The sequence below is a fragment of the Anopheles darlingi genome, chromosome 2 (assembly GCF_943734745.1).
Source record: "Anopheles darlingi chromosome 2, idAnoDarlMG_H_01, whole genome shotgun sequence".
Taxonomy (NCBI): Eukaryota; Metazoa; Arthropoda; class Insecta; order Diptera; family Culicidae; genus Anopheles; species Anopheles darlingi.
This window is the reverse complement of record NC_064874.1, coordinates 68,588,557-68,604,129: the sequence shown is the minus strand read 5'-3', so window position 1 is coordinate 68,604,129 and position 15,573 is coordinate 68,588,557. Positions and strand designations below refer to the sequence as shown.

General features: G+C 47.5%; 5 protein-coding genes across 6 annotated transcripts in view; all 5 read left to right on the top strand.

Moving 5' to 3' along the window:
* The first annotated feature begins 202 nt into the window (after positions 1-202).
* LOC125952433 (endocuticle structural glycoprotein ABD-4-like) lies at positions 203-3,547 on the top strand. Its single transcript, XM_049681894.1, has 3 exons — positions 203-335; positions 427-624; positions 2,831-3,547. Exons 1-3 carry the CDS (start codon positions 324-326, stop codon positions 3,029-3,031), a joined length of 411 nt encoding a protein of 136 aa, XP_049537851.1. The 5' UTR covers positions 203-323; the 3' UTR covers positions 3,032-3,547.
* Positions 3,548-5,479: 1,932 nt separating this feature from the next.
* Positions 5,480-6,429, top strand: LOC125952438 (endocuticle structural glycoprotein SgAbd-3-like). The gene is made up of 3 exons (XM_049681899.1): positions 5,480-5,752; positions 5,846-6,034; positions 6,115-6,429. The coding sequence occupies exons 1-3, from the start codon at positions 5,729-5,731 to the stop codon at positions 6,289-6,291; spliced, it is 390 nt and encodes a 129-aa protein (XP_049537856.1). The 5' UTR covers positions 5,480-5,728; the 3' UTR covers positions 6,292-6,429.
* A 1,787-nt stretch (positions 6,430-8,216) lies between these two features.
* Positions 8,217-9,440, top strand: LOC125952399 (larval cuticle protein LCP-30-like). The gene is made up of 4 exons (XM_049681850.1): positions 8,217-8,290; positions 8,349-8,926; positions 8,995-9,160; positions 9,234-9,440. Exons 1-4 carry the CDS (start codon positions 8,276-8,278, stop codon positions 9,303-9,305), a joined length of 831 nt encoding a protein of 276 aa, XP_049537807.1. The 5' UTR covers positions 8,217-8,275; the 3' UTR covers positions 9,306-9,440.
* Positions 9,441-10,668: 1,228 nt separating this feature from the next.
* Positions 10,669-12,379, top strand: LOC125952401 (larval cuticle protein LCP-30-like). The gene is made up of 4 exons (XM_049681853.1): positions 10,669-10,740; positions 10,799-11,349; positions 11,415-11,580; positions 11,661-12,379. The coding sequence occupies exons 1-4, from the start codon at positions 10,726-10,728 to the stop codon at positions 11,730-11,732; spliced, it is 804 nt and encodes a 267-aa protein (XP_049537810.1). The 5' UTR covers positions 10,669-10,725; the 3' UTR covers positions 11,733-12,379.
* A 2,471-nt stretch (positions 12,380-14,850) lies between these two features.
* The window catches only part of LOC125952400 (uncharacterized), a 3,254-nt gene continuing 2,531 nt past the window's right edge, over positions 14,851-15,573 (top strand). For both annotated transcript variants that reach the window (XM_049681852.1, XM_049681851.1), the window contains exon 1: positions 14,851-15,068. In XM_049681852.1, coding sequence (XP_049537809.1) covers positions 15,036-15,068 — 33 coding nt within the window. In that variant the 5' untranslated portion in view covers positions 14,851-15,035. The remainder of the gene's footprint in view (positions 15,069-15,573) is intronic.

Here is a 15,573-nt window from a genome sequence, read left to right as displayed (position 1 = left end):
CAAACCGTTTTACCGGTGAGCCTAAGCAGAGTGCAAGAAGGAGGAGAGGGATCTGATAGCGAAGCGAAGCGTCGTGCAAAGTCAGCAAAGTCCTCCCTACCCTTCGACGGTCAATGTTGGCCACATTGGCATATAAAAGTCTCACCCACCGAAATGTCCCGGCGACAGAACGAACCTCACGACGGTGGTGATCGCGCACGGCGGATCGGACAACGCAAAGTGTGAGAAAGGTTAAAAGAGATATCGGAAAGGATCGAACACTGTAGTTCGTTTTCGGTGATTAGCGTGTGTGTGTGTGTTTGGTGTGTGCGTTGTGTAGAATCATGAGGTTCATTGTAAGTGCCCTTTCGACGTGACGTACAATCCAATCGCTGCTGGTTGTGCCGTGGTTTATGACTAACGGTGGTTGCTTCCTCTTCTGCTTAGATCCTTCTTAGTGCCGTGCTGCTGGTGGTGGTAGAGTGTGCACCGCAGGGACCGGCTACTGAGCCGATTCCCATCATTCGCCAGGAGCAAGAAGTGAATCCGGATGGGAGCTACAGCTGGAGCTACGAAACGGGCAACGGGATAGTGGCCGAGGAGCAAGGTTTTCTTAAAAATCCCGGCACTGAGCAGGAAGCACAGGTAAGGCGGGAATGGCGAGAATGTGTAGAGTAGTGGTGCATCTGTCTAACTTCTTCGTTCCATGTGATACAGTAAAGACATTCTCTGTACATCTTGAGCGGAATATAGAAGAAATAGTATTTTTGTATATTTTTTGAATATTTTTTAAAAACATACAAATATTGCAATACTGAAAGTGTTCCAATAGAACTGATTTCCAAATCCAATCATGGGCAAATATGCTTCAACAACAAAATTGAAGATAATGAAATTCCAAATAAAATGATCTTCGAGACACTCTTGGTTTGTTCAGTTAAAAACTAAACAAATTACCAACTGTTAACAAAACAAGTTAAGAATCTTTTTTTAACGATCTCCCGGAGCAAAAATTAACACCTAATAAGTTTCACTCGCGTTCGTCAATTTTGTGAACGATTTTCGAAAAATTTAAATAAGATTCAATTTGTGTTTAAAACGTTTCAATACATTATTTAGCATCAAATATTCATCTATTATACTAGTAAAATTTCTTTTAAAAAAAGCAAAACGACTGCAAAAAGGATCTTCAAGACATCTGGTCTATATCGATGTCGAGGGCATAAACAAAAACACGAATTATCATTGCCGTAGACGATCGTTCTCGATCTGCCAGAATAGGGTCCTTAAATGTATAAATATTCTTTTTATTACCTTAATCCTGCCAGTTGCAAGTATTCCTCACGGTTCACTAACTCTCGGCCATTCCCACGCGTTATGAAGACGCACATTCAACGTTCCATCTTCTGCTCGTTGCATAACATTTGAATCGAAATGATCGTCAACCGAATTCGTCCATTCCGATCGAATCTATGGCGTCAACCATTTAGCAACACCTCGCCCCGGCACCTCGTTACCCCCCTCGCCCGTAATTGCGCGTCCTCCCGCCAGCTGCACCAACTATACTCCATTAATCAAAACGGGCTCTTCAAACGCTCAAACGGATTCCTCAAAGCGCACCATCATCAACGCGCGGGCCCTTCTTTCGACCCCGAACGTGCCACGGAGTCGCCCCTCGGAGTGAGTGAGTGCAGGACAGACATTCTCCAAATCAAAGCCACTTTGGTCTCATCGGGTTACCGTGTCATCGGGTGCGGGGTTGGTTGGTTGATTTTTGGTGACCCGATCAGAGATCAGAGACCGCGCGCACTGGAATGACAGCGCACCCCCGCGCCCCGTGTAACCTCGCCGCGCTGATGATGGAACGGAACGGAACGGGAAGGCGACATTTTAGCCACCGATACCGGGCCCGGCCCCGGTCCCGGACCCCAGGCTTATGATCGATCAGGAGACAGGATCCGATTCCAAAAAGCTCTGTCTCTCACTGGCGCTCCCGGTTGCATAATGTCGGACGGTGAGCCTTACCCGGAGTGCCATGCGCCACATCAGAAAGGTTAATTGGCTTCCTTGCTGCCCGGAATCACCAGTCCAGTCGGTTGTGGGTGACTCGCTCGTTCGCTCGCTCGCTCGCACCACTTTGTCAACGGCTTAACGGTGGCGTCCTCCGAGAAGCGCGTTCATGCGCGATGCGGATACCCTACCCTGTCCCTGTCCCTGTCCCTAGTCCTGGCCGCCTTAGAAGGATCGCAAAACGGCCGTCGAGTCATCAATCGGCCAGTGTGTTGCCAGTGGCCGCCGGTAAACATAATACTCGCAGCCACTCGATGATGTTCGATGGTTATCCGGCGTTGCACAAGAGCCGTAAATGAAGCGTGCCCGGCCGCCTGTCCGCCCGCCCGCCCGCGACCATGCACGTGGCATTTACCGGCCGTTACTTACGCGCCAAAGCCAGATGCAGAAGATATTTATTTATTTATTAATCCATCGCTCACTGGTTGGCTCACTAGCTGGCTGGCTCGCTGGTTGAGTATCACGCGTGCAGATCGATCGATCGAACGAACGATCCGGCATGCGTGTCACAGTGCGGCTGGTGCCTGAGATGCTCATCACCAAACGGACACGCACTTCACGCGCACACCGATGATGAGTAATTAATGGATACTTTTGCGTGCGGTGTGTGTCTGTGTGTGCACAAGCACGAGGTGAGGTTGCGCGGTCCCGAGCCTACGCCTCGTACAAGAAGGTCAAATGTGAAGAAGCCACCGATCGATCGAGGCACAACTAACCAGCATCTCTCTCTCTCTTCCATTTTCTCTTGCTCTCTCTCTCGCATTTGCGCACGGATTGGCAGGTGGCCCAAGGTGAGTACTCGTACACGGCGCCCGATGGTCAGTTGATACGCGTCCAGTACATCGCCGACGAGAATGGGTTCCAGCCGCTCGGTGACCATCTGCCGACGCCACCACCGATCCCACCGGCCATCCAGCGAGCACTCGAGTACCTGGCCAGCCTGCCACCGAATAACGATGATGCGTCCAAACGAAGGTACTAGGTGCGTCCGTGTCACTCGAAGGGGCTTTTTTTTTCTTCGCTGCAACACTGATTACCAATCATCAACTTCACTCATTCATCGCCGTAAGAACGTAAAGGTGTCTGGCAACGATAGCAAACTTTACGTTAAGTAACTGTCAAAAAGAAGATTGAAATAAACGTTGCTATCGTGCCGGAGTACGGATAAGATGAAGGCAACTTTCTTTACGATCGATTTCCAGCTCGGTTGGAAATTTTGCTGTTAAGAACTGTCAAAAAGGAGTGACGTAAGCACCGTTCGTATAAGTTTTCGTCTTGTTGCGTTGTTGATATGTGTTTAAGAGCGACAAAACAAGGTTGCTATCGTGACTGTGCATCGTAAAATAATGTTTCGCAACTCGCCGAATGACAGCCAAATGAAAGATTCTTTACTATTAGTGTTGCTATCATGGCCAGCCACCTCGAAGTACGCGCGCGATTTAACATTTAGTCTTTAAGAATTTTGTAATAATAAAAGAAAAAGAAAAATACAAAAACAAAAAAAAACTACAAGAAAAGATGCTGCTAATGTTCACATAAAACATGCTGTTATCCGTTTAACGCAGCGTTTGTCTCCGGATCTCCACCGTCGTGGCCGCCGCTGATTTCCGCGCCGCAAACGTTTTGTCTGATTTATCAAAAACGTTGATTAGAACCACCACCTCGGATTCCTTGTCTTCTTCCTCGTCTTCTTCCTCGTCTTCTTCAGTGTCATCGGTCAGCATATCGATGGTGGTCTCACACCATCGCACACGCCTTGATCGTGTCGTGCGGCAGCATCAACGCCAGCCAGCAACCATCCCGTCAATTTCCGTCGTCGTTCTTTGTCCTGCCATTAAACTAATCACTCATCGTTCGATTGGATTTCCTTTTTTGTCTTGTGTATGCCACCCCCTTCGTCGTCGTCGTCGTCACCGTCTTCCCCTCCCGTCACACGCGAGAGTGTCTGGTTTCGCCCATAAAGATCGCATAAATAACCCCCGGGCAGCAATAAAAAAAAAAACTCGAAAACTGCGCGACTCCAAACGTAGCCTTCCAGCCAGCAAACGCCCCAAGGTAAGTAGCATCATCGCGAGCGACCACCCCAACCGTGGTGGATGAATGAACGAATCATCGGTCCCAGGGCCCCCGGGAGACCCCGTCGCCTGGCGCCGTACCGTGCTCGATTACATAGATCACCTGCTCAATGCTCAATGTCCGCCAGCGAGCGGATGAGGCGGACGCAGAATGATTCTTATGCCATAATTTGTTTCTCTCACTAATAATCGCGAATCGGGCGTTCGGTGTGTGCTGGCATGGCATGAATTTCAGCACGAACCAAATTCCCGTCCCGGTCAATGCGGTGTTTATGAATTGTTTTGATTATGCCGCCCGCCACGGCCACAGCATCGCTAACATTGATGGCCACCGGCCAAACATCAATATTCATGAACCACCGCGCAGAACGTTCACGATGGGCGTTACCTCGGTGGTTTTTGCTTTTGCTGACAGCCACCCCTTTGCCATCGTCGGTAGCCATGCCTGCCACCGGCTGGATCACCTGCGCGCTCCAGGATGTGGCGCGAGGATCAATTTGCCGCCAAGGATCGTAAACCTGCGAGCCCTAAGGTGTGGCGAGCCATAAAAGCAACTTGATCGTCGTGGTCGTCAATACATTTTTACATCGAAATGTTGTGATTTGAGTGAACAGATCGCTCGTAATCTGTAACATATAATAAGGTATAGACGCCGAAAACATGAAATGAAATTCCTTAGCCAACGCTTGTTCGCCGTTCGGCATTCTGACAGGAAATGATCATCTCGAGCATGATAAAAAACGGTACAGCTTAATCAGCACCACCGGAAGGTAACGAACGCGGTCGGTGGCCCGGTCCCACGTCGCGCGATGACGATTCTATCACCGAACCGCGTGGCATCCTCACCGGGGCTCGAAAACGCTGAGATTCTGAACCGTAATGTCCATGTTCATGTGCTGCTGCCCGGACCAGGCCCAGACCACCACACGCTCCACGCGGCAATGATGCAATGCTGTCGGCGACTACGGACGGCGACAACCATGCGAACCCACCTTGCCCCGGCGTGGCCACCGGCCGGGGGTAATCAGAAAATCTTCCGACTGTTTCGTTCGAGGGGGAGGTGTCGTTGAAATTTATGCAAATTTTGTCTAACGAAGAACGTGTTTTTTTGATGCTACGGTTGTTGTTGTTGCTGCTGCTGTTGATGGTAGTGATGAGTCGTCCCTCTCTTGCTCTCTCTCTCTCTCTCTCTCTCTCTCTCTCTCTCTCGTTCTTTCTCTTTTCTGTTGTTTCTGGGCGCGCTCATCTCATGCGTGCGATCTCGTGGTGGCCAAACACCGGATGGATCCGTTTAGAAACGCGTACGACGACTGCTGCTGCTGCTGCTGCTGCTGCTGATGGTGGTGGTGATTTGCTAGGACACAGCCGATCCGGATCCGAAACGCTGCAGAAGAGGAGAAGACATCAACCAAGCGAGAAGAAGGAGATGCGGCCTAGCGGCGATCGTCGGAATCGATATAAATAGCCAACGCCTTGTCGCGGTCCGTTGTCAGATTTAGATTCCAACGTGCAGCAGTAGCAGCAGCAGCAGCAGCAGCAGCAACAGTGGCAGTGCTAGTTCCTTCTTCGTCGTGTGTTGTCTAGAACAGGAAACAACAGTGATCATGGTGGTCAGCATGAACAGGAAGGTGCGTGCGTGTGTGCGAGAAGTGAAGTGAACCGCGTGAAGTGCATCTTTAAAATCGTGTCCCTTTTTTACCACGTTTTGCATCTGCTTGCAGATTACCGTCGGTGTGCTGATGGTGCTGGCAGTGAGTGTGTGTGTGGCAGCCGACAAGGATGCGGTAGTGCTGCGACAGGACGCGGAAGTCAATCCCGATGGCACCTACCAGTACGCGTACGAAACATCGAACGGTATTACGGCCGCCGAACAGGGCACCCTGAAGAACGTTGGCGATGAACAGGCACAGGTAAGCCAACAAACTGCTTCCACCGGTCCGAAGAATTTGTTTACTATCTCTGCTCTGCTCTGATCCTCGGTAAAACATAGGTCGCCCAAGGACAGTACTCGTACACCGATCCCGAGGGTAATCTGATCAGCGTTCAGTACATCGCGGACGAGAACGGATTCCAGCCACAGGGTGACCATCTGCCGACGCCACCACCGATCCCGGAAGCGATCGAGCGTGCACTGCGACTGCTGGCCAACCTTAGCCGGAACAAGTGAGGGGTAGCTCCAGTAGCGGAGCCAGTAAGCGATAAGTTTAGTGATACCGATATTCCGGGCTGCCTTGGCTGCCAGCTAGTCATTCCGTTTCCGTCAGCGAGCGAGTGAGATGATTGATGAAAGCAGATAATAAAAAAAAAGGACACACAAAAATCTGACCCCGAATTTTTGTTTGATGAATTCCAACAGAAATGATGGCCCATTACTTACTTGCCGATGGGGTTCGTCGCTTCCAACCAGGTCTTTCGTTTCGTTGCTTCGTTTCGTTATCAAATTACACTTTCGCCCTCGATTTTAGTTCATTCATTCGTCGTACGGTGTCGGAAGGCGGACTTTGGGATTCCTCTTGGACCTGCTTGAACTTGACATTGACACGCGCGCACGAGTGTTTGTGATTTTGCTGTGCCATGTTTGTTGAATCTCAAGATGATGATCTTCATTTATGCAAACAATTCGGGAGCTGCCACTGCGCTGCGGTTGGTTTCCCGTTTTTTTCCGTCGTGTGTTCTTCTCGTTATCTGAGGTCCAAAACCGCATCCAAACCGCGAATGTCATTGATTCCGGCTATCGGCCTTGCCACGGCGACTCGTCGGCTTTAATGTTATGCATTACCTTGTGCTGCAACGTATCATGGCTGCACGGTTTGACCCAGAAAGGCTTCTTTTTTTCTGTGTTTCTGTGTTCCTCGTGTTGCCTGTTTGTTGTCGCTCCACTCGGTGACTCGATTCGATTGGGATGCAGCATCCGATTCGGCTCCGATTGTGCGCCACCAGCAGCAGCAGCGTGGGTTGGCGATGTGATGACGAAATGGCCTCGTAGGCCTTCGATTCGGTCCGGTCTCTCGGTCATCATCGATCGGTATGCTAAACAGTGCCGAAAGACAGTGCCGGCTGCCGGATGAGCCGAAGATGAGCGCTTCGCGGGCGGGACCGTGAAATCTTGTCCAACCTTGAATCGGTTCCGAACCGGTTGAGGGGTTGTCTAATGTCTGGGAGGGAGTGGACCGGGGGTGGTCCGACCACTTGGAAACTTAATCCGCAAGCGTGGGCGCACGACGACGACGACGACGAGGACAACGACGTGTGGAACAGTTTTGTTTGTTTGAAGATGTGTTCTGTTAAAAATAGCCACTGGACGTATCATTCTTCCCGTCCCGCCCCTTCGCAGGAATACTACGCAACGATACGCGCTGTAGTAACGTAAGGCCCCCGGAGAGGTTTTGGCTGATCGCTGGCTCACGTTTATCGTCACCATCGTTGGTACCGTTTCTTCTTTTGACATTTTGTTCCGATGACGACAACGGTTTCTGCGAGCTATTCAGAAGCTGTTGGTGCTAAAGGAGAAGTAAAATTCCCGGACGCACTGCCGCTACCATCTGTTCTCATCGACGTTCTTGGAACAACTGACCAAACCTGGCAGTGATGCAATCGAAACCACGACAACACGTTAACAGGTCCTGTTGTACAGCACAGCATTATTTTAACACATTTTATGAGCGCACGAGCACCCGCGAACGAAGCACAGCATGCACCGAGATCTGGTTTGTCAATTGGCATTATGGCACAATATCGATCATATTCTTCATAACTTTGATCTACCGTTCTCCACGGATGCGTCTTTCGATCATATCGAGCGCTATCGAAGCACCTTTCGAGGGAGGGAGTAGTCATGCGTGGCGGAAATGTTGGAAAGAACATTTCGCTTCGCACAATTACGCCTGCCACGGTGTACAGTGGTTGCAAATTTGCATTTCTATCTCATCAAATAAATTCATCTTTCCTGTGAAATATGTCGCACCTCGAACTTATCGGAGGGGTGCTGCAACTGTTGTACTACAGTCCTAAACATCCTCCATTGCTGCTACCTGGTGCGTGCTGGTTGTTGATATATAAAAAGAAGATGTGTTCGATTGCTGCAGTAATAGAGTAACTGCAATAAACGGCGAAAGTGCACTACTGCTGCTGACGTAGAAAGTGTTGCAAAGATGCGTATCCGTCTGGTGAGAGTCGAAAGTAATTTGTTGTTAAAAGTCTGAAGTACGATAATTGTTTTGGCAGGTTCTGTTGTGCTTTGGTAGCCTGTTGGCACTGAGTTATGGGCAGAATGATGGTAAATATAGACCATCGCCGGCGGAGCTAACGACGCAGAGACCACGCTACAATCCGTACATTGATGGAAGATATGTACAGTATCCGTACAACCCGTACCGCTATCCTAGTGATTCCCGGTACTACAACCGGAACGATGGACGCTACTTTAACCGAAATGATGGCCGTTACATTGGTCGAAACGATGGTCGCTACGTACCAGGCAATGATGGACGATACGTTCACGTAGACAATAAGTACAAACACATCGAAGGGAATGCTGGTAGTGGGGCCGGAAATCAGGGAGGCAGTGGTGGTGCTGGTGGTGGTGCTGGTGGTGGACTCGGAGTGTCCAGAATTGGTGGAACCAATGGTGACGACAGTGGAACAACCAAACCGGCAGTAGTTCCGGCCCCAGTCCCCGTCACTACGCCGGTTCCTACTCTGGCCAGAACGGTACAGGCCAGGGTAGCACCGAAGGCATCCGCAGATGGATGGAAAATTGTTCGCTTGGAAAATCAGGTTGAAAACGATGGTTATCATTACATGTAAGTATGGCCTGCGAGAGGCGATTGGGATTCTCGATTAACGAATGTTTGTACGCGTACACCAACAGCTTTGAAACCGAGAATGGCATTCTGGCGGAGGAAGCTGGGCGCATCGAGGATAAGGGTACGGCAGGAGAAGGACTACGTTCGCAAGGTTTCTATCAGTACGTTGGAGATGATGGAGTGCTCTATCGTGTCGATTATGTAGCCGATGGCAATGGTTTTCTGCCGCAGGTTCGTTCACTTGTTATTCGTATCCCAGTTTTCTTGGAAATTCAATTTCATTCATTATTTTCCTATTTCTTAGGGTGATCATATTCCCAAGGTACCTCCAGCAATTGAAAAGCTTCTGAAGTATTTGGCATCCCAACCGAAGTAAACATTTGGGCTTGAATACACATTGGCGCGAATAGATAAAGAGGGCAATGAAAATAAATAAAATATTCTAAATGCAAGAACTATATTAAAGAAAATAATAAACAAAACCTTTTTACATACGTATCTGGCGTTACCGATGCACCGTTTGTCAGTTGAGCTCGTAAAGAAAATGATCGATTATAGACATAAGGGGAAAATGGGTATAGAGTTTGTTGAACGCTTTAGGAGACATATTGTCAAACAAATCTGAAAGCAAAGTATAGGAAGTACGTACCGAATCTGGCTGCCTTCTGCTAAACGCTTGCACACACTTTGCCACATACCTTAAAGTCAGAATTCTTTGCAAGTCTAATCCTTTTCTCGTGTTCTTTATCCCGATAGTTTTCGTGACACTTTTATCTCGGTATTTCTCTTCAGCAACCTTTACATCTTCATCTCGCTTAGTGTGCTCGCCGTTCGGAACTGAGCCAGCTTTCGCTGCTCTAATTGTTGCTGAATAAAACCAAGATGTTATAGATGCCGGATCAGAAGTTGCCAGTGTCCGTAAAGCGCTGCATGATGTATGTTCCAAAAACAGTAACGTTCTTTGGACGCTCATACACCAGAACGGAGTAGCTTCACTGCTTTCGCCATCAGGTTTAGAGTTCTACCGACAGATGTGTCAATTTTTCTTCTATTCTAATAGAACTACCTTCAATAGCAAATTTTCCGAACACGATAATCTGTTTTTGTTTATTTTTTATTACCATCCAAAAATTGTCTGTTTATTTATGTATACTGACCAGAGCCTAAACCGAGAAGACTTGTCTATGGATGGTAATTGTCAAAAAGCGAATGTTTTTGTAGAGTTGATTGAATGTTTTATGATATTTTTCACTTATTAATTCAAATTATTGACTTGTCTAGTACGATCCACAGTGGATCCTCCAAACTTTCAGTTTCACTGAACAAAACATGGATATATTTTCATATTCATTCCGCCCACGACAGCGCGCGAACAACATCGCTTGTATTGTTCATAACTTTGATCTACCGCTCTCCACGGATGCATCTTTCTATCATATCGAGCGCTATCAAAGCACCTTTCGAGGGAGGGAGTAGTCATGCGTGGCGGAAATGTTGGAAAGAACATTTCGCTTCGCACAATTACGCCTGCCACGGTGTACAGTGGTTGCAAATTTGCATTTCTATCTCATCAAATAAATTCATCTTTCCTGTGAAATATGTCGCACCTCGAACTTATCGGAGGGGTGCTGTAACTGTTGTACTACGGTCCTAAACTTCCATTGCTTTGCTTCTACCTGGTGCGTGCTGGTTGTAGATATATAAAAAGAAGATGTGTTCGATTGCTGCAGTAATAGAGTAACTGCGATAAACGGCGCAAGTGTAGTACTGCTGCTGACGTAGAAAGTGTTGTGAAGATGTGTATCCGTCTGGTGAGAGTCGAGAGTAGTTTGTCGTTAAAAGTCTGTAGTACGATCATTGTTTTTGCAGGTTTTGTTGTGCTTTGGTAGTCTGTTGGCACTGGGTTATGGACAGAATGATGGTAAATATAGACCATCGCCGGCGGAACTAACGACGCAGAGGCCACGCTACAATCCGTACGTTGATGGAAGATATGCACAGTATCCGTACAACCCGTACCGGTATCCTAGTGATTCTCGGTACTACAACCGGAACGATGGACGCTACTTTAACCGAAATGATGGCCGTTACATTGGCCGAAGCGATGGTCGCTACGTACCGGGAAATGATGGACGATACGTTCACATTGATAATAAGTACAAACACATCGAGGAAAAGGCTGGTAATGAGACCAGAAACACTAGAAGTAGTGGTGGACACGAAGACTCTAGAATTGGTGGAACCACAGGTGTCGAGAGTGGAACAACGAAACCGGAAACAGTGCTTTCAGCGATACGCCCATTCAGCACACCTCCGCCTAACGTACCAAGAATGTACAGGATAGTACCGCAACCGCCCGTGGGTGGATGGAAAACTGTTCGCTTGGAAAATCAGATTGAAGAGAATGGATATCATTACATGTGGGTATGGACTACGAGAGGCGATTGGGATTCTCGATTAACGAATGCTTTCCGTACACCCGCAGCTATCAGAGAGAGAATGGCATCGCAGCGGAGGAAACTGGTCGCATCGAGAATTCTGGTACGACAGTCGAAAAAATTCACTCGCAAGGCTACTATCAGTTCGCAGGCGATGAAGGAGAATTGTATCGTGTGAACTACACAGTTGATGGCAATGGCTTCCGGCCGGAGGTTCGTTCACATGATCGTACCCTGACGTCGCCTTATCTGGAAAATTCAATTTCTTTCCATTTTTTTTTTTACATTCTTAGGATGGTCACGTTGCCAAGGTTCCTCCAGGTATCGAAAGACTTTTGAGATATTTGGCATCCCAACCGAATTAACCACTCAGGTTTGGATATATATTTGCGCGAACCATAACGAGCAAAATGAAAAAGGTTCTACATGCAAATGAAAAAACTGGCGTTAGCAATACACCGCTCATCGGCTGCGCTACTAAAGAAAATGATTTTTTATAAACCTGAGATTCAAATAAATATATCTTTTTCATTGCTTTTAAACCATATTGTCAAACATATCAGTGATCAACGTGTAGGTAATATGCACTTAAACTGAATTCGCAAGTAATAAAAGGGAGAAGAAACCAACTACTGACAATTGCTCAATAATGTCTCAACAATCAATATGTCGTTGCAACTGTGGCGACAAATGAAATATTTTAGCAGTTTGAGCAAAAACTATTCAAAATTTGTACAAATAAGAGTGTTTAAAGAAAAGTATTTTGTACTTTATTCATCCACCAATCATCCTGTGCAAATTTGGTCTGATTTGTGTAGCTGTCCTTGCAGCAAGGATGCAGTACTTTTTTAGATTTCATACAAATTATCAATCCATAAAATTGTCTAGATTTTCGTTCCATCGATGTTATATTGGACAGTTATCAACAAGAAACTTCACAAATGCATCAGAAATGTTAAAAAACGGACTGAAAAGGCAATGTGCTGCAACAACAGCGCAAATGACCTGCTCCTTGGTATTGTGCAAAGAAAAATGTCAAAATAAAAGCTTGAAAATACATATATAAGAATTATGAAAAATTTGCAAGAATTGTTTTCCCAAACGACAGTAAAAAATCATTTAAAATTACGGTTTTCTCTTTTTCACGTCCTTTGACCTATTCCGTGCCGCCGGATTCTAACTGAAACAGGCTTTACATTGCATAATTCCAGGCGAATAAAACAAATTTGCATCCAACGGATCTCTTTCGGGGTTCTTTAATCCGTGTTACATTATTAAATGTAGCTTTTAGTGCTGAATGAGTGGGTGAACATTAATACACGTTCACCCGCTTAAATACACTGTCCGAATTTGCAAACTAACAAAAAATAGTAGCTGAGGATTGACAACATTTCGACAACATTTTGATCTTACTAAGGTTCAAAAGGGTTCTAATGGCGGCAGGATTTGATAACAAAACGTCGCCAATTCTACTGTTTAACCGCTTGCACACACTTTGGCACACAGTTTAAAGCCATAATTAGCATTTCTAATGGAAGACTATTCGCAAAGACCGAAGAAATGTTTTCAAATGTAACAAACATATAAGCTAGCCGTGACCTTATATAAAAAAATGTTTTTTCTCGTTTTGATCACTAACCAGTTTTATAAATAAAATTTAGAAAATGTCATTTTAAATGCCAAATAGCCAAAACGTAAAAACCTGCCTATGAATTGCCAAAAGGAGATTGTTTCTGTAAAATAAATAATAGATTTTATGATCTTCACTTCACTTACACGATTGATGGCTTGTCTCGTGCGAATCATGTAGATTCCTCTCCAGCTTTCGGTTTCTGCTGCACAAAACATGAATATAGTTTCATCTGCAACCCACGGTAGCGTTCCAAAGACACCCATTCCCCCACACCAACACTTGACCTTCCCGAAAAAACATTCATGCACTAAAATCCCCTCGTTCCAGTGACGTGTTGAGTGCTCCGTATCATATACGCACCAGCATTTGGCGATACAACTTTCGATCCTTCGGAGCAAGCATCCTCACCATCATCGCCATTCCGAAAGTAACGTACGGCTCAAGGATCAAAAGATTGATGGGCAATATCTGCCATTTGGCGCCCCTTCACACACAAATCTTCTCAAGCACCCAAAGTGTAATTCCATGTTCCCTTCCCCCTGGTCGCCCAGTCCTGGGGGGGTACACATTGACGAATTGTACGACATCCATTCCGATGAACCCTTGGGTAGCGTAACACTAATTCAATAAGGTCACACCACGCTACTTCCCGATTCCATCCGAACACGCATCACCTTCCGGTCGGTAGGCTTACCTTGTCAAATGACAATCAACCGATTCAGCATGCTTCGCGATGATTGCCGGTTGCGAGTGACATTGCCACACACCGTCAGACTTTCGCTTCGGACCGGAAGGTGAGAACGCGGCTGTTGCGAATCCGGATTTGAATAAATACTCATCCAGGGCTGTTCCATCGATGATTCCGGACGATTTTATGGCCCATAAAACCGCAGCACATCTCACTCTTCCCCTCATTTGCCTTATATGTAAATAAAGCAATAAAAAAAAGTGTTAAAATTGGTGCCTTCTGCATTGTTCTGGCTGCAACTTTATGATGCACCATCGCGGGCACCGTTCAGAATCTGTACCGGAACCATCAACCATGATCTAGGAGGTAGCATCATCGAGCAAGCAGCGGCAGCAGCAACAGCAGCAGGAGCACATCTGCTTTCTACTTCTCCAACCAACACCAGCTTGCGCCGGTGTGCGATGCGAACAAACTATCCGGCTATGCTATCCGGCCTTCACAATCGTCCGGCCTAGCGGCCTTCAACGGCCTTGAGTGAGGTTTAAGTACGGGGCTGGCATAGGGAGAGTGACAATCGATGAAGCCCCCCCGTAGACCTAGCAACCGAATTTCGATCCCCGCCATCCAGCGATCACTCATCCATCGATCGATCGGGCGCTTGCGGCGACGGATGAGGTGGCGCCAGCGGCAGCAGCGGTAGCGAGAAGGAAGCGCACCGACACCGAATCGCATACCGCTTTGGGCAGAAACGATTGTGCGCAATTATCCTTAAAAACCTACGACAACGACCACCGCGACCATCCAGGGGTCCCACCATAAGTGGCATTCCCACGAAGAGAGCAACCGCCCGACCGCTGATGCGCGGATGTGATCGACCCACGGCGCATCACGGTGGGTCTGCAGTCGGATGGATGAGTGTTTGTCGGTGGTCTTCGAAGGGCAATAAACATAAATTTTTTACTGTCATATTTTTTCGCAGCTCGCGCTCCACGCTCGCAAAAGGGGAAGGACGCGCACTATTTCCACACCGCCATCATGCCTGCATTCCCGTGATCATGGTGTATGCGTGCATGGCGATGAGGTTATTGCGATCGGCACCGACGGATCAGTCAACCGCGTGGCATTGTCGCGCGCAGTATTTAATGGGAATTTTGCCGCAGTTTCAGTTTAGTTGGATTTAATCAATTACAGAGTACACAAGCACAGTACCTACCATCTTCCTTTGCGAGTGTCGCGGTGTGCCAGCCGTCGAAGCTTCGGTTCGAAACCTTATCGTGCCTTCGTGCCTTCGTTCGTGTTCTAACAACGCTTCTTCGCGTCGTGGTGCATCTTCTTCTAACGGCTACAATGCAGCTACCAGCATCTGTGTCGTCCGCCATAGTGAGTCATAGTGATGTGACGCGAGTGTGATCAATAATAATGTAGAATAGTTTATGGGCCACCCCACCACCCTGCGAGAATGTCAATCGTGCTACGCGTCGCATCGATCGGCGCTAAAGTGTAGTGAAAACTCTCTCGCCCATCAACATGGCGCGACATTCCGCGGTGACAGAGAACAGTCGATACTTTCAAGCTACCGTGGGTTTAGCGAGAACCAGGAACTGTCAGGACGGGGCACCGTAGGGCGAACGCCCGGCTATGCGTCACTGGCAAAGACCCGTAGTGTGCCTGTTGGCAGGACTGTTGACCGTTTGTTGATGATTTGTTTGATGCGTTTTTTGACTTGTGTAACATATTGGCATCAGTAGATGCAGCTGACGCCTCAGACGAGCGGCTGGGAAAGGTTGATAGGAATGCGGTTGCTTATTCATAAGTTTGCTCACCCCCCGTTTGGTGGGGTGCATTGGTGTTTGATGTTTGTGGAGCTGCCATCGTGATATCGTGT